The sequence below is a fragment of the Neofelis nebulosa genome, chromosome X (genome assembly GCF_028018385.1).
Source record: "Neofelis nebulosa isolate mNeoNeb1 chromosome X, mNeoNeb1.pri, whole genome shotgun sequence".
Lineage (NCBI taxonomy): Eukaryota > Metazoa > Chordata > Mammalia > Carnivora > Felidae > Neofelis > Neofelis nebulosa.
This window is the reverse complement of record NC_080800.1, coordinates 18,245,676-18,267,046: the sequence shown is the minus strand read 5'-3', so window position 1 is coordinate 18,267,046 and position 21,371 is coordinate 18,245,676. Positions and strand designations below refer to the sequence as shown.

The window sequence follows — 21,371 nt, the reverse complement described above, 5'->3', positions numbered from 1 at the left end:
AAAAAAAACAAAAAACAGAGTGTGCCAAAGGAAGAGAGATTCCAGAGACCTCCCCCAAACAGTCCATAAAACATTTGCAAACAACATTCAAGTTGAAAGAATACCTAAAGGACAAAAAATACCTCACCCAGAGCTGTTCAATTCCTAGTGTGGGTGCCTCCCAGCTACTTGGAAGCACAGGGAGCATGAGACTCAAATGTGTGTTGGGGGAGGGAGAAATGAGTAGAAATGGAGAACTGAGTAGAAAAGGGATGATATGGAGTTCCGCCTTTAGCCACAAGGAGATGAGGACACACTGGAGGCTTTTTAAATAAGAAAAGGGACAGGAATCTGTTGAGTTTCTGGCGATCAAGCCCTTCCCCAAAATGGAGACAAACTGGGAGAATGTGGCCAAGAAGTGTAGCTGGGAAAATGGCTGAGCAAGGAATTGGGTGTAGCAGGTAGAATGCACAGGATTTAACTGGCTGATTGGTGCCTGAGATTGGGGGATGCCCCAGGTTCCTGATACAAGAGTTTTTTGTTTTAATGAGGATCCTATTATAGTGGTTCTGGTACATAATTAGCATCAGAATTAGTGGAAGGAAGCTGGCTAAAAATGCAAATTCCAGAAACTCCCCCCCAGCCCAGACCATGATTTGGCCAATCTAGAAAAGGACCCCAAGCAGGCACTCCCCTCTTCACAGTCATCAGCCCCCTCAAGGCTTCATTGTTAAAGCTGGTGTTGAGGGGGCGGGGGTGTTGTTATCACAATGGTAGATCAAGTGTGATAGGATAAGAGGAATGATAATGCTGAGACAAAGGGGAAAGTTTTCTCCTCTTGAACAATAAATAGTAGCAATCAAAACTGGATTTTTTGGGGTTTCAACCACACTAAGACGATATGCTTCTACCTGAAAGCAACTTAACAAATACAAGGAAAGAGTGGGAGCTCCAAGAATGGATGGAAGGTTCAGGAAATCAAGGAGCGAAGATCACCAGAAGCCATGGGCTCAGCTGCGTAGGAAATGCTGGCCAAGCCCTCTGCTCCGAACCAACCCCAGGGCAAACCTTGGAGGAAGGTAACACCCTCCCTCCCTCTAGGACTACTCATGTGTGTATAATGGAGACTTCCAAAAAGAACCAGATCAGTCACCTGGATTACAGCAATGACCTAGCTAAAAATTTACTTCAGGGATTCTCTACCCCAGCACCATTGATGTCTTGGGATGTCAATGTTGGGGGCAGGAGGGATGCTGTCCTGTGCATCGTAGGGTGTTGAGCATGCGTCCCTGGCCTCCCCACTCATGATAACCAAATATGACCCCAGATACTGCCAAATGCCCCCAGGAAAGCACGGGGGTGGGGAGAGACAGGGTTGGGAATCACAGCCTCAAACTAAGAGGCTTCGCAGTTGTGGAATTAACAAAGGCCTTGGAATCAAATAGACAAAGCTTTCAATCCCAGCTACCACATTTATAAGGTGAAAAGCTTCAATGGGCCTATTTATTCATCTTTAAAATGGGGATAACAGGACCTACCACAGGGTTGTAGTGAGGATTAAGTAAAATAAGGTGTAATGCGCTTAGGGCAATGCCTAGCCCAGGAGGCAACTAATAAATACTGGCTTTTATGTTTTCAAAGGGTGTCTGTCTTGAAGAGGAACCAGGGATATCTGCTTACAGCTCTGGCCTTGAGTGGAAACCTACTCTGCCTAAAAGAAACTACACAGAAAAGACAGTCTCCTTTCTCTCCAGCTTGTAGGGGTTCTGAACCACGGAGCTTTTGGACTCCCCAGGGGCCAGTAGATAAAATTCAGGGGGTCTGTTAACTTAGATGAGAAAAAATATGCATCCTCATTTACACTAGTTGAAATTTAGCATTTTCTTCAATTATGCTTGCAAAACCACCTATCAACTATACTGGGCTATTGTCACCAATAAAATCATTACAGCTTTTTCTTACATCACAGTTGAAATACCGACTTTCTCAGCTCTACCTCGAAATTATGGAAGTTATTAGGCCTGATGCCAGATACTGTGTTATTTAGTATGCTACTGAAGAAGCATATATTACTATGCTACATATGTGGGATTTTTTTTTATTTTGAAAATTGTATTTTAAAGTAATTAGGTTACTTTATGCATTTAAAATTCTTACTGAGGGGGCGCTTGGCTGGCTCAGAAAGGCATGAGACTCTTCATCTCAGCGTCATGAGTTCGAGGCCCACGATGGGTGTAGAGGGGGCTTAAATAAATAAACCTTAAAAAAATATATACCAATTCTTACTCTGAGAAGAGCTCCAGTCTTCCCTGATGAGGGTCAAAGGCACAAAAGAAGAACTCCTACCCTAAACCTTTTTGGCCAAGCCTATAATCCCCAAGCGGCCTTCTGTTCTTAATTTACTAAACAACATCTTTGTTATAAAACTAATTTCTGAATTGGATTAACACAAGTCACTTTTGCTCCCTATATAGAGACCAGCGGTCCAAACATGAACTTAACAGCATGAGACAGGTTTCCTTACTCAGGACCCATAATGTGTGCCTTGTTTTCCCCTAGGGTACTTGAACTAGCTTTCAATCTTTACTGTAACGTCAATCGGGTCCATTTAACACTTACTAAACATCTAGGATGTACCAGAATTGTGTCCAGGATACAGACATTGGGGTCTGCCTTCAAAGATACTCCCAGCTCAGGGGAAGAAATTAGGCATGGAAAGAACTGCTAGACCTGAGGGCTGACCAGCCAGCTAGAAGACTGTTGGCTCTAACGGGGCAGGCAGAGGCCATGTGTACCACACTCACCTCTGTGTACCAAGGTAGGGGTTCTTATTTTGTGCCTTTGACCCTCATCAGGGAAGACGGTGGAGCTCTTCTCAGACGCTGCCTAGCGTCTATGACTAGGAACAAAAACCATGTGTCCTCCGCCAGCCCAGAGATGCTTAAACCATACAAACATGGGACATGTTGGTTCTTGTTAGCCTCAGCTGAGAAATCATAAAATGTTTTCCGGGTTCAAGAGTCCAATACTTTACTGACAAGATGACCAAAGATGAAGTTTTGTTTTTAGCAAAAATTAAAATTTCCTGAGTTATGTCATCAGCCACACCACTAAAGAGGCACCACCAGGCCCAACCTATAATTGCCCTTAGTGGCCCAGTGGCTGCTGGGTACCAGCTGGCTTGCACTCTTAAGTTATATGGAATCGCAATATAATAACTAAGTGGTTCAAGTTTAATTCCATTAAAATCACATCATGGAACTCGAGCATTAGGAAGGATTACTGACAAATGGGAAAAAGAACATGAATCCAGGCTCCACAGGCATTTGACTCATCCCTGAGTCACATCCACTACTCACCATGCCAAGACTAATGCCTTTTGACTCATTATCAATTAAAATAAATGTTTTTGGAGACGTCACACACAGGTGTTAGATTTCTCACCTAGTGCCCCTAAATGAAAAGTAGAACGGGGGTGGCCTGGGTGCCTCAGTTGGTTAAGTGGCCAACTCTTGATTTCAGCTCAGGTCATGATCTCACCATTTGTGAGTTCGAGCCTGGCATCAGGCTCTGCACTGACAGGGTGGAACATGCTTGGGATTTTCTCTGTCTCCTTCTCTCTCTGCCCCTCCCCAGTTTGCGCTCTATCTCTCTCTTTCTAAAAAATAAACAAACATAAATTATGAAAATAAGAACTTGTAAGATCCTACTCTAGCCAAATCCCCTTATTTTCCAAGTGTATACACCTACAGGCAGCAAGGGTGACAGGTCTCCCCCCAAATCAAGTGATGGGGGAATACAATAAGAATCAGAGTTTTCTTACTCCCAGAACACTTTTGTAGGGACTCAAGAACTAACAAAGATGCATACATACACACCTCCCTCTTTAGTAGTATTTCTTCCTAGAATTTTCTTCAGCTTGCCATCAAAACTTTTTCATCTTTGGGGTGCCTAGGTGGCTCAGTCATTTTTAGTGTCTGACTCTTGATTTCGGCTCAGATCATGATCTCAAGAACCATGAGTTTGAGTCCTGCATCGGGCCCCGAGGCTGACAGCCAGAGCCTGCTTGAGGTTCTCTCTCCCTCTCTCTGTCCCTACCCAATTCGCAAGCGCACACATGAGCTCTCTCTCAAAATAAACAAATAAACTTAAAAAAAAACACACAAAACTTTCTCATCTTTAAGATCAACAGATTGAGAATTAAGGATAATTGGCTAGGATTTTTTTTTTTCTTTAATTAGATGCCACTTACACACCTTGCCAGCTCAGAACCTTCCAGTTTCTCCAGCTCCCTTCTAAACTGTGATATGTGCCTATGTTCTAGGTCTATGGTTCTCTCCCTCTCTAGCCAGTATCAACCCCAAGTGTTAAAGTTCTCTTGCTTGGGGCGCCTGGCTGGCTCAGTCAGTAGAACACGTGACTCTTAATCTCAGGGTCATGAGTTCAAACCCCATGTTGGGCGTGGAGCCTACATAAAAAAATAATAAATTTCTCTTTCATTTTCTTCATAGGGTGAAGGTTTCCCCCCACTTTCACAACGGAACACAGATGCCCACTGTAAGCCATCATTTCAACATAGAACACTTGAATGAAGCTGAAAGCTGTTTAAGGCTTCAGGCAAGGACACAGATGGAGAGAATGCCATAATCTTCCAGCCTCCTCCCGAGATTACCGTTCTTAAAGCCTAGAAAAACCATGCTCAGTAAGTACAGGTGAGTGTTCACAAATGCTTACTACCAAGGACACTTCCTAGACTCACCTCTTAGCAACTGGATGACCCTGAACCACTATTTCTTCCTCAGTCCTCAAGCTCATACATCACCTCTAAACTGAGTATGCAACAACCTTCAGTAACCACTAATCCCTAAAATTGGCAGGTCAATCACTCAACAAAACCTTAGCTATCTCATACCCCACACTAGCTGCAGGCCCCAATCACCATTTTATCTCCTGATTCTCTCATTTGTATACCTTCTCAATACCCTCAACTAAGAAAGGTGGGAACTAAAAAATGCTTTGTTTTCTCCAAGTCACTTCCCAACCACCCGAATACACTGACATTACTTAACAACCTTGTATGTTTTACAGCAACTCCCTTAACATTAAGCTCTATGAAGTGTGCACCGTCCTCTCCCACTTTTTTTTTCTTAACCACCGGGAAGGGAATACTCGGAAAGGCTGAGACCTAAGGCCAAATTCACATGCAGAGTCAATCAAGAAAGATGCGGGGCGCCTGGGTGGCACAGTCGGTTAAGCGTCCGACTTCAGCCAGGTCACGATCTCGCGGTCTGTGAGTTCGAGCCCCGCGTCAGGCTCTGGGCTGATGGCTCGGAGCCTGGAGTCTGTTTCCGATTCTGTGTCTCCCTCTCTCTCTCTGCCCCTCCCCCATTCATGCTCTGTCTCTCTCTGTCTCAAAAATAAAAAAAAAGAAAGATGCAAACCTAGGTCTTGCTTCAAACCCTGAAAGGTTTTTTTTTTGTTTTTTGTTTTTTAATTAAATCTTTGCCTTTAGAAAGCCTTTAAACTTGGGGGAGAGAAATGCAAAGTGAGTATTCAAAATTTCAAGGAAAGAGAAAGTGAGAAAGTCAAGGTTTTAAGTGGGAACCGAAAAGGTTGCTCCATCCAATTTGAGGAAAACTGTGAAAAGGCGAGATATGGATGAGACGCTACAAATGGAATGTACGGGAAGCGCTGATTCAAGTCTGCAGCGCCTAAAGGTTTAAAAGCCACCAGAAAAAAGGCTGGCAGTCCTACCCCTCCCCCCCCCCCCCACACGAGAAGCACCTAGAGAAACCATGCAAAATACCCTTCCCCTCCCTAATTCCTACACACAGCTCCAACTTTCCAGCTCTCTGTTGTGGCCGGCTCTGTGTTCCGAGCCTCCTCGATTGGGGGAGTTATAATTCCCGCGCCCAGATCTCGCCGCCCGCCCCCCCAGCAAGAATCATCGTTTCCTCTCCCGTCCCCCACCCCCCCGCCGTCTCTTTCCGCGGGACCCGTCTCCTACGCAGTCTGCTAAAGAATTCTGCAAGCACCGCGCGGCTCCCACGAGGGGACCCCGCGCCCCGGGGTGCAGGGAATTTACCCGCCTCCGAGAACAGGAAAAGGTCACGCGGGCGGCCCCGCGCGGCGCACGCCCCCCCGCCCCTGCACCGCCACCCCAACGGGGGCCCGCGGACGTGGGGGGTGTTCCTCCCGAGCCACGCGGCGCAAAGGGGACCCTCGCAGCGGCGACCACGCCCGCGTGGGGCGCGGGTGGGGGACCCGGGCCTCGAAGGGCGGCGGCGCCGCCGGCGGAGGGGTGCGGGGAAGGGGTCCCTCCGGGCCCCACGCTGCAGCGGGGACCGAGCGCGGTGCGACCAGGAGCGCGGCCTCCGCCGGGTCGCCGGTCCACGCGGCCCCTCAGCGCGCTCCGCGCGGCAGCGGGAGAGACGCCGGGGCCGCGCGGGCCATCCGCATTGTTCGGCCCGCGGCGCGCGCCCCGCCTGGTCCCCGCTGGCCCCGGCCCGGCGGGGGCGGCCACGCCGGGGCCGGGCAGGTGGCGGCCGCGCGCCCTCACCTTTGGCGCCGAGCATGAAGTCGAGCGTGCTGTGCCGTGCTGCTGCCATAGTGAGGCGAGGCCCTGTGCCATGCCTGGGGGAGGCGGCCACGGGAGACTGGGGGGCCGTGCGGCGTGTCAGGCTGCGGCCGGCGGGGAGTGCGCCGCGCCCGGGAGGCCGAGGGTAGGAGGTGGGAGGGACCGCCGGGAGCGATCCGGGGCGCGGGGGCGGGGTCGGGCCCGCCTCCGGGAGGGAGGAAGCGAGGACGCCCGCAGCCCCGAACTTAGAGCGCAGGGTGTGGGGCCTCGCTAATGTAATGGTGGAAACGTGGGCGCCGTGCTCCCCGGCGTGCGTCACCAATGGCCGCTCCCGCGCCGAAGATCGGGCAGGCGCTCCCGCCATCCGTTAGGTCACCTTAGGTTTGAACAGCGCAGCACGACTTCCGGGGGGCCCACCCCCTACACTTCCCCCAGACCATCCCCCAAGCCAGGGCCCCTCTTATTTCCTGGCCAAGTCCAGAAAATCAAGCGCTAGTATCCACCCTGTAGTCTAAAAGTACTGCCGCTTTTTCCTTAACTCTTCGAATATTACAGTTAAACCCATTAGAATTATTGCCATTATTATTAGCAAAGGTCGGTTTGCATTTCAGAACCAAAGAGAAATCTCTTGGGTATTTAAGTTACCTGCGTTTGCATGAAAAATGGGAATGGTGGAGAAGCAAGTCGGAGGATAAGGCTGTTAATGTTGATTTAATTACAGATTTCAGAGTTGCTCCACCATTACGGATGCCTCTGTTCAAGGCAGTGAACCTTTCCGTTGTGGGCTTGTCTTTGAGTTGGGGCTTATGGCTGGTATTCAACACGATGTGGCAAAGGAGAGAACATCAATTTCTGCGCACTGAAGGCCTCCTTTATTCCACTGACAGTATTACTAGGCAAATGACTCCATCATCCCATCAGTCTTATGTGAGTCTCTGGGCGTCCGGAAGCTCCACAGGAATTGCTGTAAAAGCAGGACAAAGTTTAAATCAGTGAACTCATGTACCCCCGTAAAAGCAGGAAGAACCTAGAGTATTAAACTCCCCTCTCCTGCAAGCAGTCCCCAGTGGCTATTTTCCTGAGTCCTTCACCCTTCTACAAGGAACTGGGCAGTGTCTTCATAAGTGATCTTTACAAACTATCCCATTAAGAACTAGATTTCCTTTTTACCGTTTGCATTTACCTTTTCCCACCCACAGCCACCTGTTTGCTGCTCTGCGTGTTTTCCTTTCTTCTGGGATCCCAGGTTCTCAATTTCACGAGCTATTCTGTTGTCTCACCCTTCAGTCTCTACAGCGTAGTCTGCAGCTCCTGCTTTCATCCTGGGATATTCTCCAGTTCTTGCCACTCCTCTGGAGTCAGGTCAGGGGGATACAGTTGTCCCTTGTCACACTGCAGGAACAGTAGGACTCCAAAGGTCTCAAGTGGGCTGCTTGCCAGTCAGTGGCAGGGTGGGCCTCTAGGGCATGTAACCTATGCGTTGGCACAGGGCCTCACGCTCAGAAGGGCCCTGCACTTGGTTTCTCTGCTCTCACTTTCTTGAAATTCTTAGTAATTTTGAACGAGGGGCCCCGTGTTTTTCTTTTGCACTGAGCCTGCAAATTATGTAGCCAGTCCTGCTCAGCAGCTTGTGTCCTGTGGTGCAGGCAGCAGTGGCCAGTGTAAGTGCCTCACCTTGCTTGTGCAAGGTGCGAAATAGAAATGAAATTCCTTGAGTTGCTTTGCCATTAGCTCATCGGATAGCTGTAACAAACGTGGAGTTTAACAACAATGCTTCGCGACATTAGCACAACATCAGAGATAAATGGGCCTTGAAATGGAGCCGACTTGTTGAGGTAATTTTAGGAGTTATTGTAAAGATGCTCACAATGTAGTGTATTACCTACCAATGACAGAATCCTGGCAAGATTATTAAAGGTAGGTCATGGACAGGAACCAAGGTCTTGAGGCCTCTTTAAACGTCTCCAACTGGGCTGTGAGTACCTATTTAGATTCTGGAATGTGTTCTCATTGTCTGGGTTTTATAAGCTAGGCCCCTGGCTTGGAGGCCAGGATAAATCCTGTTACAGGATGAATAATCATTTTGTTTGTGGGAATTGTTTGTGTTACAATTGACCAGTGTATCCTGTGCAGCTTTTGTCACACCAGATAATTCAGCAACATATCCTGCAACAGAAAAGCAGGAGAAATTTACCAAACTACTGTCTGCACCCTTTTTTTTTATGTTTATTTATTCATTTTTGAGGGAGAGACAGACTTCACACATACACGAGTGGGTGAGGGGCAGAGAGATAGGGTAAGAGAGAATCCCAAGCAGGCTCCAAGCCACCAGCGCAGAGCCCCACGAATTCACAGAGCTCCAACTCGCCAACCGTGAGACCATGACCTGAGCTGAAATCAAGAGTCAGACGTTTAACCGACTAAGCCACCCAAGCCCCCCACTGCCTGCACTCTTGAAACAACCTCCTAATCAAAATCTTGGCGATGGTGAAAATGTGGATATCAGGGATTCATATCCTCTGGCCTGACCTTGTCTGCTCTTGGCTGAAAGTGAAGTCTGACACAGAAAAGCAGCCCCTGCCATATGGGAACTGGCCCGGGCCATCTTCCAATGAACATAAATAATTCCCCAGAACACCAACATCAGACAAGGCCACTCTGTGACCAGGATGGGACAAGACAAAAACAAGACCACTCCGTAATCCTGTCCGAACACGGAGAACAAGTGAACCTTGTCCAAACCACAACAGTCTCCACACATCCCCGAATCCTGGCCAATAGGAGTGACTGCTGCTCCTTTACCAATCACAGCCTTTCTCTGGTCTTCCCTGCTTCTCGGGAAGATGTATGAAGACTCCCTACCTTGGAAATCCCTCACTTCCAGCCAGCACCCAATCCAGAGATCACCTGGCTTCCTTAAACACTCCCCTAAAGCCCCTCCCACAGGCCCAGTCCTACGCGGGTCCTGTCCGACGCGGCTCCCCGTGATGCACGTTGTTGTCCGTTGCTGCCAGGAGAGCAGAACCGCTTGTTCCGCTCCAGGTGTGTTCCTGTGGGCGAGAGATGGCTGGAGGGTAGTAACAATAGTGACAATAACATGAATGAAGTCTGTACTTAGAGTGAAAAATGCGTAGGTGATCCTCTTAACAAAACGCTACTTGTGTTAGGTATTACTCTTACCCAAAACTCACCTTCACATGAGTCCACCTGCTTCTTCGTAGTCAGGCCAACTTGGACGTCTGCAGCAGAGCTTTTGTAAACTCGGAGTCACACTGCTCAGCAACAGTAACTACCTGGAGGGAAAAAAGAAGTCAAAAATAGAAAAAGACTTCGGGTGCCTGGGTGGCTCAGTCGGTTGAGTGTCCAACTGTTGATTTCGGCTCAGGTCATGATCCCAGGGTCATGGGATCAAGCCCCCTGTCAGGCTCCATGCTGAGCATGCTGAGCATGGGGTGGAGCCTGCCTGGTCCCTCCTCTCTCCCTTTGCCCCCTCCCCTACTCTTGCACACACATTCTCTCCCTCTCTCTCTCTCTTTCTCTGTGGAAAAAAAAAATTAAAAAAGAAAATGGAAAAAGGCTCTCCAATGAAGAGGGGAAGGTGGTGACCGTGGCAGGGAAACAGAGTGCTAACTGGAAACCTCCCAGGCTGTAAGAACCCAGAGGCCACCAAGCCTTCCTTGTGAAGGGAGGTGGGGGGCGGGGTGGGGTGGGGACCAGCAGCCCTTAGCAGCTGCACCTGCCATCAAAGCCACTAGCCTTTTGTTTAACTGTTTTATTTTTTCTGTTTTCAGCAGTTCACTTGGGACCCATGGAGACACTCTGCCTCCCTGCCCCCTGTGTGCAGCTGTGGTGAAATCACTTCCTCTCTTAAAAAAACAAAACAAAACTCTGGCCTTAGCTCTTAGGGTTGAAATGGCTGTCAGAAAGCTGTATCACTCCCCCACTATTTTTCAGATAAATGTGGGGCTGGCCCAGTAAGTTAAACGTGATGTGAATTTCTGATTAAAAAGTATGTAACTTAGACTGGTTTGGAATCTTTGACACAGCGATTCTCAACTTTGCCTGCATACTGGCATCACCTCAGGATGAGGTTAAAACCGGCTGCTGCCAGGAACCTGACAGAGGTGCCACCCAAACATGGGGATTGCTAAAGAAAAACCCAGCAGATTCCAACACAAAACTGAGTGTGCCACTGCAAAACCAAAAAGCAGTGTGAACCACAATACATACAGCTACACACCCACAAGGATAGTTCTGATATAAGTAAATACATTATGAAAGCCAGAAAGTAACAGGCGTCAGCAAGGCCATGAAGAAATTGCAGGTGGAAATGTGAAATGGTGTGGCCACTCTGTAAAACAGTTTGGCGAGTCCTTAAAAACTAAAACGTACAGTTACCATACGATCCAGCAATTCCACTCTTGGGTATGTACCCAAACAAATAAAAAACAAGTGTTCAAACAAAAACTTGTACACAATTGTATTTACAGTTGCCAAAAGGTAGAAACAACCAAATTCCCAGTGATAAATGAGCAGAGATAAACAAAATTTCATTCAGTCATAGAAAGGAATGAAGGACTGACATAAGCTACAACATAGATGAACTTCAAAAACATCATGCTAAGTGCAAGATACCAGACAAAAGGACAAATAGTGTATGATACCACTTGAAATGTCCAGGACAAGCAACTCCATAGAGATAGAAATGAGGTTAATGGTTGTGGGGGGAGGGGACAATGGGTATGGGGTTTCTTTGGGGGTGATGACAATGTCTTGTGTCTTGGAATTAGATACAGCTGGTTGTCGCCCAACATTGTACCTGCACTAAGGGCCAGTGAGTTTTTCACTATAAAATAGCTAATTCTGTTATATAAATTTTATCTCAATTGAAAAATAGAAAAAAAGACTTGTAGCTAAACCAAGTTTGTAAAGTAAAGCTATATGGAAATTTTTTTAAGTTTTTTTTTTTAATGTTTACTTATTTTTGAGAGGGAGAAAGAGCCTGCGAGTAGGGAAGGGGCAGAGAGAGAGGGGGACAGAGGATCCCAAGCAGGCTGTGTGTTGAGAGCAGACAGCCCAATGCAGGGCTTGAACTCAGGAACCATGAGATCATGACCGGAACCAAAGTCAGAAGTTTGGTTTCAGGTGTTCACCTGAACCACCCAGGTGCCCCTAAGTTTTTTTTGTTTTTTTTTTTTAAGTAGGTTTCATGCCCAACATGGGGCTTGAATTCATGATCCTGAGATCAAGAGTCACTAACTCTTCTGACTGAGCCAGCCAGGCAGCCCTGCTATATAGAAATTTTTAAGTGAACTTCATTACCTCAAGCAAATTTCAAGCAAATGGCAGATGGGATGGAGTTGAAGTGAGATATTCACAAAAATGAGCAAAATTGAAGGCTGCTGGGAAACTAGCCTCATGGTTGTGGTTTTCCCAGAGAAGAGCATTCTTCAATCTCAAATGCTTTCTTAATCCTTACAATAGCCCTAAGGAGCAGGTGTAATTATCCCTAGTCTACAAACAGGTTAACCGAGGTACAAGGAAGTTCGATGGCTAGAAAATGGTGAAGCCAAGACTAGAAGCCAGACAGGTGGCTCTCTAGTCCGGCTGTTCACCCCTTCATGGTACCACCTCTGATAACCCTGCCTGTGTCTCAACATGTCTGCACTTTCTTACAGCTCCGGAAAGCCAAGATGTATGAGTCCACCTGCCTCCCACCAGCAGGTGCCCCTCCCCATCGGGGTGTGTATGAAATTGGAGAGGGTGTCCTGCCTCCCTCCTCTCTGGAGCTACTGCCTATCTCCAGCAAACAATTCCTGGGGTGAATTCCTAACCCACCTCTTACTAGCTATGTGACAGTGAACAGGTTCACCAAGTTCTTTGGGCCTGCTTCCCCACCTCTGTAAAATGTAAAATGGAGCTAATAATAGTACCCACCTCATAGAGCTGTTGTGAAAATTAACTGAGTAAATACATGACAAGAAAAAAGGTAACATCTGACATGTGACAAGCATTCAGTAAATGGTAGGTAGAGACGGTGATGAAGATGTTGATATCATTATTAAGGCACACCTTACTCTCAGCACCATGCTCCTTCAGGACACCTCTTTTCACCAGTGTTTGGCATGTTGCCTGGCACACAGTAGGCCTTCAATATCTGTGTCTTTGAAATAAACTGAGGACTAGAACATTATGCTTGACACCCCAAAGGACCCCAAGCAAAGAGCAGGTTCTCTGGGTTCAGAGGTTGGGGAGGGAGATGAGGATGACAGGCAGCCCGTGCGATTTCCCCACTCTGTTCCTCATCGTTTGACCCAAAGTCCCACCCCCCCAGAGTGCCAGGCAGTCCACAGCCTATTCAGAAGCCCTGAGAAGTTTGTTGATAGAACTCTGGATAATTATTTAAGACAAGTAAATAACAAAACAGGTTTTCCTCAAGACAGTCATAATCCTCATTTTTGTCCCTGCTGACCCTTTTAGACCTAGCAGGCAGGACACAAAGACATGGAGAGTCAGTTCCTGCTATTACCCTGCAGCCGCTGTGTTTACCCCTGCAGACTCACAGTGCCCTGAGATGTATCTGAACACCCCCAGAGTATTCCCCCAGCTTGACAAAGTCTGACTTAGAAGGAAAACTGACAACCTGAGTCTCTGTCACACAACCCGAGAAGATACACCAGGCCAGCCTTTTTCAAAAATGTTTACTTATTTAATTTGAGCGAGAGTGCGCATGAGCAAGGGAGGGACAGAGAGAGGAAGAGAGAGAATCCCAAGCTGGTTCCATGCTCAGCATGGAGCCCGACGTGAGGATCCCACAACCACAAGATCACAACCTGAGCAGATATCAAGAGGCAGAAGCTTAACACACTGGCTCCCCAGGCCTTTTAAGAGAACTTCCACTTGACACAAAGCCCCTACATGAAATGCTGTCCAACCCACTCCATTTCCTCCTCTCCTCTCACTTCCAGCAAAGAATGACACATTAGGGGGAGGGAAGACTTATTTATTGCAATGCATTACCTAAGCGCCTATGCCCAAATAATGACATAATTAAAAGTGTTACCAAAGAAAATAATGGAGTGTAGTTGGGTCCAAAAGTAACGCCTGGCTTTTTGTCTGAATGCAGCATTTAAGTACAGCTGTACTTGAAGATGTGGCTAAATTCTCAACTCTCAGTGCTAGTTAAATGTGTATTTTTCTGTAAGAATGATTCCTTCCTCAGTCTCTAGAGACAGTTCATAGAATGATTAGAATCAGGGGTTTTGTCAGCCAGCCTGGATCCTAATCTTGATTCTTCCATTTGCTGGCCGGTGACCTTTGGCAAATGATCTCATCTCTCCGCGTCTATTTCTTCATCTGTGAAGGGAGTATCCCTCTTTCACACAATTGTCCTGAGGATTAAGTGAATTAATGGAGGTACAGCACTTAGATCAGTGCCTAGTGTGTAAAAAGCCCCATAGAAGGATTAATTACAAATTACTAATGAGTTAAGACTAATGTCTAACTGGTAGTTTCCTTTGCCCCAGTCCACATGGTGAGTACATGGGCGCTTACAGAGCAACTCCCATTTCAGTTGCCATTTTTTTACAGCAGAGCTAAAAGATTTCCAAAGCCCACAAAGGGTCCATTTATCTTAAAATGTATTTGATACAGCTCAACACTCAGAGGTAGTCCCCGAAGCTGATTGCACTGGGATTGGAGTGGAGCTGCCATTTTGCCGCATGGCAACGCTTTGCCCTTTTACCTACCGGTCCCCTGGGTCTTTGTCCTTGCCTGAAACACCTCCTGTGACCAGTGGAAAGGCCCACACGTGATCATTCAAGGCTCAGATCAATGTCAGCCACAGCCCACTCACTTGCTCAGCCGTGTTCCCACAGCGTGGCAGTCAGCTCTTGTACTTGACCTCTGTTTCTCTCCAACCAACACTCCTTCCTTATTTGGACTACAATCCAGTAAATTTGAATGACCAGCCATGGTCAGGTGCTTGTTAGTGAACCAGGGACCAGGGACCTGGATCCTGGTACCCCAGTTTCCAGTTCAGGGCTCTTTTCTTTAAACTATATTGCTCTTATGTCCAACTTCCACTATTGAATACTGTCCACTATGGGCCACAGTATTTGTAAAGTATGTCATTTCTAATCCTTCCAATCCAGCAAAATTTATTCCCCGTTTAAAGACATAGACACTGGGGCCATGTGACCTGCTCAAGGCCACATGCCAGTCTGTGGCAGAGTGAGGTTTGGAACGTGGGTCAGTCTGACTATAAAATAAAGAGAATTTCTTTTTTTTTCTTTTTTTTTTTTTTTTTGAGTTTATTTATTTAGTTTGACAGAGAGTCAGGGAAGGGCAGAGAGAGAGGGAGAGAGAAGGAATCCCAAGCAGCCTCTGTACTGTCAGCACACAGCCTGATGTGGGGCTTGAACTCCTGAACTGTGAGATCATGACCTGAGCCAAAACCGAGAGTCGGACCCTTAACCAACTGAGCCACCCAGGTGCCGAAAAGTCAGGAGAATTTCTAGTCTATCATGTTGCTGCTCAGTACTGGAAATGAGAGCAGATAAAAATCACTGAGTGGTTCATTTAAAATATACTCATTCTACATGCAGACAATTGTTGTTTTAAGGAAAGGGTAGAAGAAAAAGAGATCACATTTTGTCATGCAAAGACAAAACAATAAATATTCTTTTACCGGTTCCTGAATCCCATTGCAGCTTCTTCAAAGCAAGTGAATTTATGCATGTTGACACAGCTCTGATTTTAAAATCTTCTTTGGCTCCATTTTCAGCTTCTTCCCCTTGGCACAACCAGTCCCATGACCCCCCTCTGTCAGGCTCTGAGAATCTGCCTAAAATTGTTATATAGCAGTTACTCTTAAGATGCGCATTGTAGATGATAATTCACTCCTCCCCACTAAGTCATACGTTTCTTCTGGTTTTATATGTATTGCCTGGCATATCACCATGTTAATCATAAAAGTCTTGACACTCTAAGGATATATTGATGTTACTATTTTCCAAATATGTTCATTGTGTCAGGAAGTTTTTTTTTAGTCTTAACTTGCATATTCTTAAAATTATTTACAAATATATAGTTTTCTCGTTTTTGTCTGAAATAGATTTGGTTTCAATCTAAGTATACCAGTTGACATTAAAACCCCATAAGTGAACATTAACACATTTTTAAAAAAAATTTTAACATTTATTCACTCTTGAGAGACAGAGACAGACCATGAGCAGGGGAGGGGCAGAGAGCGAGGGAGACATAGAATCTGAAGCAGGCTCCAGGCTCTGAGCTGTCAGCACAGAGCCCAACGCAGGGCTCGAACTCATAGACCGTGAGAGCATGACCTGAGCCGAAGTCAGATGCTTAACCGACTGAGTCACCCAGGAGCCCCAACACATATTATTTTAAACATGCTTCCTTAAAAAAAAAGAAAAAAAAAAAACACCAGTTTATTGCATTTTGGTTATTTGCAATTAATCAAAAATATAAACTTCACATTATTATGCCTGTGCAAAACAGAAAATCATACTGCAATGCAAGATACCTGCCAAATGAGAAGAGTAAAGCTAAAAGAACATTCTGCTGTTGTTACAAAGTAAAGGTAAGATTGTTGACTGGGCCAACCTGACCTCATGTGCCTCCTGCTGCGGTATACGGAGAAGGGCCCAACATCCTTTCTGAGGTCTTCTTGCCAAAACTGCACAACCTTCCTCTAATCATGATGAAACATCAGACCAACTCAAACTAAGGGACCTTCCACAAAATGAATTGCCCATGTTCTACAAAAAATGTCAAGGTCAAGAAATACAAAGAAAAGCTGAGGAACTGAACTGTTCCAGATGAAAAGAAACTAAGAATATATAACAACTAAATTGCAATGTGTGATTCTGGATTGGATCCTGGAGCAGGAAAGAAAAATAGCCATAGGAGACATTATTGGAACAATTGACAAAAGTGGAACGAGGACTGTGGAAATAACTTTGTAGCAATGTTCAATTTCCTGACTTTGATCAGTGCACTGCGGTTGCGTAACAGAACGTCCTTGTTCTTAGGAATTACACCCTGAAGCCTTTTGGGTAAAGGGGCATCATGTCTCTGACTAACTCTTGGTTTGGAAAAAAAATTACATATGCATGTATAGATACGTGTACACATATATATATGCAGAGAAAGAGAGAGACGATAAAGCAAATGGGATAAAGTGTCCATGATGGTTGAAACTGGGTAAAGATAAACAAGAGCTCCTTGTACTCTGCAACTTTTCTGTTAAAATTATTATCAAAATAAGGTTATCAAATGGTGACTGCACAGAAAACAGAATGTTAAAAAGAAGAAGGACAAAAACCCCATGCTCCTGAGGCATATATGACACAGCAGTGTCTAAGACATGCTTGAATCTCTTGGTAACAGGCAGGCTTGACTTAAGGGAAACAGTCTGCCTTTTCAAGTGCAGGGGTGAGGAAAACAGGAAGGTCTCCTTTTTGATACTTTCAGCCCATTGCTCACAGATTTCATCAAGATCCCCAATAGGTCCATTCCCTATCCAGCCACTCTACCAGGCCTCCAGGTCCTAGCTCACCTTCACTGCCAACTTTGACACCTGTATGACCTCAGCTCAAAGCCTGCCTCATCCTGGGAGGAGTTGGGCTTCTGGGTGGAAGATTTTGGCCAATGCCCTGTGTCAGTTCCTTGATCTCAGCTTCAGTAATTGTGGATACCTGGAGCAGGGCAGGAGAGGAGGCAGCGTCACATACAGGTCATGGGCCACTCAGAATATGTGTGCTGTGCCCATTCTTTGATCACATCAGGACCTTGGATGTGAGTCCCTGGACCACCCTATCTCCTCCTCACTCTCTCACTCACCTCCTTTCCATTCTCTGTGGTTGGTCCTCTCACCGTCAAGTCCTCAAGTCCTAGTCCTCTGTCCCTGCACACTCGAAACCCTGGATCAATCCTGGATCAATCAACCTTTCCTCTGCCTGTCCTTCCCACCTGTTGCTCAGGATGAGGAGAGCCTCACATTGGTGATGAATGGTATACAAACACACACGTATGTGTAAGCATGTACATGCGTATGTATGTGTATTCTTTTTCCCCCAACATGCCTGGGATTTCACTACATTCGGCAATCTTTGTTCACTTTTTCTGGTTCTTTTACTACTTCATCTTTCTTTGTTATTTTACATCTTTCAAAACTTTTTCCTGTGTCTGCCACGACCTCACTGTCTTTGGGTTTCTGCTACTTCTTTGACTTCAAAACTACATCTTTCCAAGCTAAGTAAATTCATTAATTTGTGTCAGCTCAGTATTAGTTTCAAAGGGGTATTGTGCTATTTGAAAACCAATGCTGAATTTATCAATATAAATAAGCATTCTTCAAAATTTTTCTTAGTTTTTATAGCCAATTTACATAACCCTATTATAATTAAAATCTGCATATTGATTCATGTTAGAATAATGTAGGAAATTATTATTATTGGCTTGAATCATGAAAAGTGTCAATTTTAACAAAAATTCTTATTTCTGTCTAGTTAAATCCCAAATAAGCTTTTCCTTTCCTTGGAGCTTCAAATTTATCTTGTTCATATGCAGTGTAATATCTATGGGAAAACATGTAAATCATATCGCCATTTTTTATTAATGAATATTTAGCAAGCATTCCTTTTGTTTCAAGAAAATCTAGACTTGCAGTCAACAGCACAGTAAAAGTTTTAAAACTCTCTGTGGCTCAACCAACGAGCACTGGCAACAAACACAAGATCATTAAAATCATTGTCTACTTCTTTCAACAGTTCCAAAACCACTGGTGATGAGTCAAAGCATTTACACATATATGTTGAACAGTTTTAACAACTGCATCCATGATGCTTTTCATACAGTCTGTTTCAGAGAACTGAGCAATTTAAAACTGGTTTTCTTTTATGCACAAAAATCCAAACCATTGTCAAGCTGACCAAAGTTACAAGTTCAGAACTTGTTATCATTGTTAAAACAATTTTCACTGAATGTTCAATTTTGAATGCAGGCGACTAATCTTATTGATTCTTTCTTGACTATTCTCATCAAATTTGCTCTGTATTTGCCAAAAATGTCCCGTATTATTGTCCATTTTATTATCTTTATTCAGTTTCTACACAACAAAACAACAAACAGCTTTTCTGTTTTGTTCTCCTGCAGCAAATTACATGACACTTAAAACATACTGTCTTCTAATTTCTTTGTGCTTTTTAAAGTTTATTTATTCTGAGAGAGAGAAAGAGAGACAGAGAACACAAGTGGGGGAAGAGCAGAGAGAGTGGGAGAAAGAGGATCGCAAGCAGGCTCCATGCCATCAGCGCAAAGCCTGACTCAGGGCTTGATCCGATGAACCGTGAGATGGTGGCCTGAGCCAAAATCAAGAATTGGATGCTTTACTGACTGAGCCACCCACGTGCCCCTAATCTCTTTCTTTTTTCCTTCTTCTAGCACATTACTAGTATCTACATCTCCACTCAATTCTCCCTCAGTGATATGCCTTCATTTTAAACTTAAAAATTAGTCCATACTTCTTATTTTAAAAATAGTTTAGTGCTCGCTTCGGCAGCACATATACTAAAATTGGAACGATACAGAGAAGATTAGCATGGCCCCTGCGCAAGGATGACACGCAAATTCGTGAAGCGTTCCATATTTTTTGATGGGTATTGAGGAGGGCACCTTTTGGGATGAGCACTGGGTGTTGTATGGAAACCAATTTGACAGTAAATTTCATATATTAAAAAATAAAAAATAAATAAAAAAAAATAAGTATTAAAAAAAATAAAAAATAAAAATAGTTTAATTCCATCATAGTTTAAAGCATAAATATTTCAGTGTAGTTACCAATTATGATTCACGAATGCATCCGTGTAAGTGGTACATTCTGTATAAAAGTTTCAAGTAAACACCTTTCCATGTTAAATTAGTACATAGGAAGTTACTGAATTATTGAATTTACTCAATCTTCTGATCCTAACTAGAGTGATAATGTGTTTATGTGTAATACTGGAGATGACTCACCTACTAAAGCCAGGAAGTACAGTGCAGCGATATCTATGAGTTGCAACAGTTTAAGGGAAATGTCGTCCTACCAAAAGAATAGAATTGAATGGGCTTTTGGCGACTGTGAGGTTCGCAAGATTCCTGCTGAGCGGAGAACGTAGATCACCTTCTACTCCACTTTGACTTTTCCCCGAAGCCTTTGAATAAAATGGTTTGATCTCCCCCCAAAAAGAATAGAATGGAACGGAATGGAAAAATAGTTTACACTATTTCAATTTTAAAATAAAATTTAGGGGCACCTGGGTGGCTCAGTTCGTTAAGTGTCCAACTCTTGATTTCCACTCAGGTCATGATCTCTTGGATTGTGAGATCGAGCCCCGCATGGGGCTCTATGTTGACAGGGCAGAGCCTGTTTGGGATTCTGTGCCTCTCTTTCTGTCTCAAAGTAAATAAATAATTTCCAAATTTAATTAATTTAAAATTAATTAATTGAAAATTAAAATTAAGCTAAAATTAATAAATTTAATTTCTAAAAAATTAAAAATAAAAAAATAAAATAAAATTTAAAACATTTCCTGAACACATGATAAGAAAAGCTGAAAAGCAGCCTAGTTATTCTGGAGAAGACCCCAAACATTTAAGAATGGGTAATATTTCTGAAAACCCCAAAACCTTCCTTGTCTCAGTTTGATAGAAGGCTTCCATGTCTATTCTCACTCCATCAGAAGTTTGGGGTTTATTCTCTGGAGAGGTCCCTGAACTATAGGATGCCAGGCATACACCCTAACCCTAGCCCTAACCCCTAACCCCTAATCCCTAACCCTAATCCTAACCCTCTGGAGAGGTCTCTGTACTACAGGATACCAGGCACAGACCCACACCCTGGCACATACCCTAACCCTAACCCTAGATCTGAGGGGGCAAAAAAAAGAGAGAGAGAGAGAAGATGTGGTATATATATTCAATGGAATATTACTCAGCCATAAAAAAGAGTGAAGGGGCACCTGGATGGCTCAGTCGGTTTAGCGTGGAACTCTTGATTGTGGCTCAGGTCATGATCTTACAGTTGTGGTGGGATCGGGCTCCGTGTCATGCTCTGTGCTCTGTGTGGAGTCTGCTTGGTCTCTCTCTGCCCCTTCCCCTCTCCCTCCCTCTCTCTCTCAATAAATAAACACTTAAAAAATATCTGTAAAAAAAAAAAGAATGAAATCTTGCCATTTGCAACACCATGGATAGAGCTAGAGAGAGAATATAATTCTAAGTGAAATATGTCAGTCAGAGAAAGACAAATACCATATGATTTCACTCATATATGGAATTTAAGAAACAAACAAGGAAAGGGGAAAAAAAAAGAGAGGCAAACCAAGAAACCAACTCTTAACTATAGAGAACAAACTGATGGTTACCAGAGGGGAGGTGGTGGGGGATGGGCAAAATAAGTGGTGAGGACTAAGGAGTGGCCTTGTCATCATGAGCACCAAGTGTTGTGTGGAAATGTTGAATCACTATATTATACACCTAAAACTAATATTACACTGTATGTTATCTAACCAGAATTTAAATAAAAACTTAAAAATTTAATTTAATTTAATTTAAAAAATTAAAACAGTATGGAGGTTATTCAAAAAATTAAAAATAGAGGGGCACCTGGGTGGCTCAGTTCGTTAAGCATCCGACTTCGGCTCAGGTCATGATGGCATGGTCCATGGGATTGAGCCCCATGTCAGGTTCTGTGCTGACAGCTTGGAGCTTTGAGCCTGCTTCAGATTCTGTGTCTCCCTCTCTCTCTGAC

The 21,371-nt window shown here is 44.7% G+C and overlaps 2 protein-coding genes and 1 non-coding gene across 16 annotated transcripts in view; 1 reads left to right on the top strand and 2 right to left on the bottom strand.

Annotated features, from left to right (window-relative positions):
- SMS (spermine synthase) overlaps positions 1 to 6,944 on the bottom strand; it is a 54,036-nt gene extending 47,092 nt beyond the window's left edge. The window contains exon 1 of the mRNA XM_058713749.1: positions 6,539 to 6,944. Coding sequence (XP_058569732.1) covers positions 6,539 to 6,920 — 382 coding nt within the window. The 5' untranslated portion in view covers positions 6,921 to 6,944. The remainder of the gene's footprint in view (positions 1 to 6,538) is intronic.
- Positions 6,945 to 7,248: 304 nt separating this feature from the next.
- The window catches only part of MBTPS2 (membrane bound transcription factor peptidase, site 2), a 100,947-nt gene continuing 86,824 nt past the window's right edge, over positions 7,249 to 21,371 (bottom strand). For 10 of the 14 annotated variants that reach the window (XM_058713746.1, XM_058713745.1, XM_058713733.1 and 7 more), the window contains 4 exons: positions 15,246 to 17,277; positions 9,748 to 9,849; positions 7,837 to 9,606; positions 7,249 to 7,520 (listed from right to left, as the gene is read on the bottom strand). The gene's annotated coding sequence lies outside the window, so the exon portion shown is untranslated. Of the gene's footprint in view, positions 7,521 to 7,739; positions 9,607 to 9,747; positions 9,850 to 15,245; positions 17,278 to 21,371 lie in introns of all 14 variants that reach the window. The other 4 variants (XM_058713739.1, XM_058713734.1, XM_058713736.1 and 1 more) reach the window with 4 other exon arrangements.
- Positions 19,127 to 19,233, top strand: LOC131503379 (U6 spliceosomal RNA). Its single transcript, XR_009257444.1, has one exon. It is a non-coding gene; the product is annotated as a U6 spliceosomal RNA (small nuclear RNA).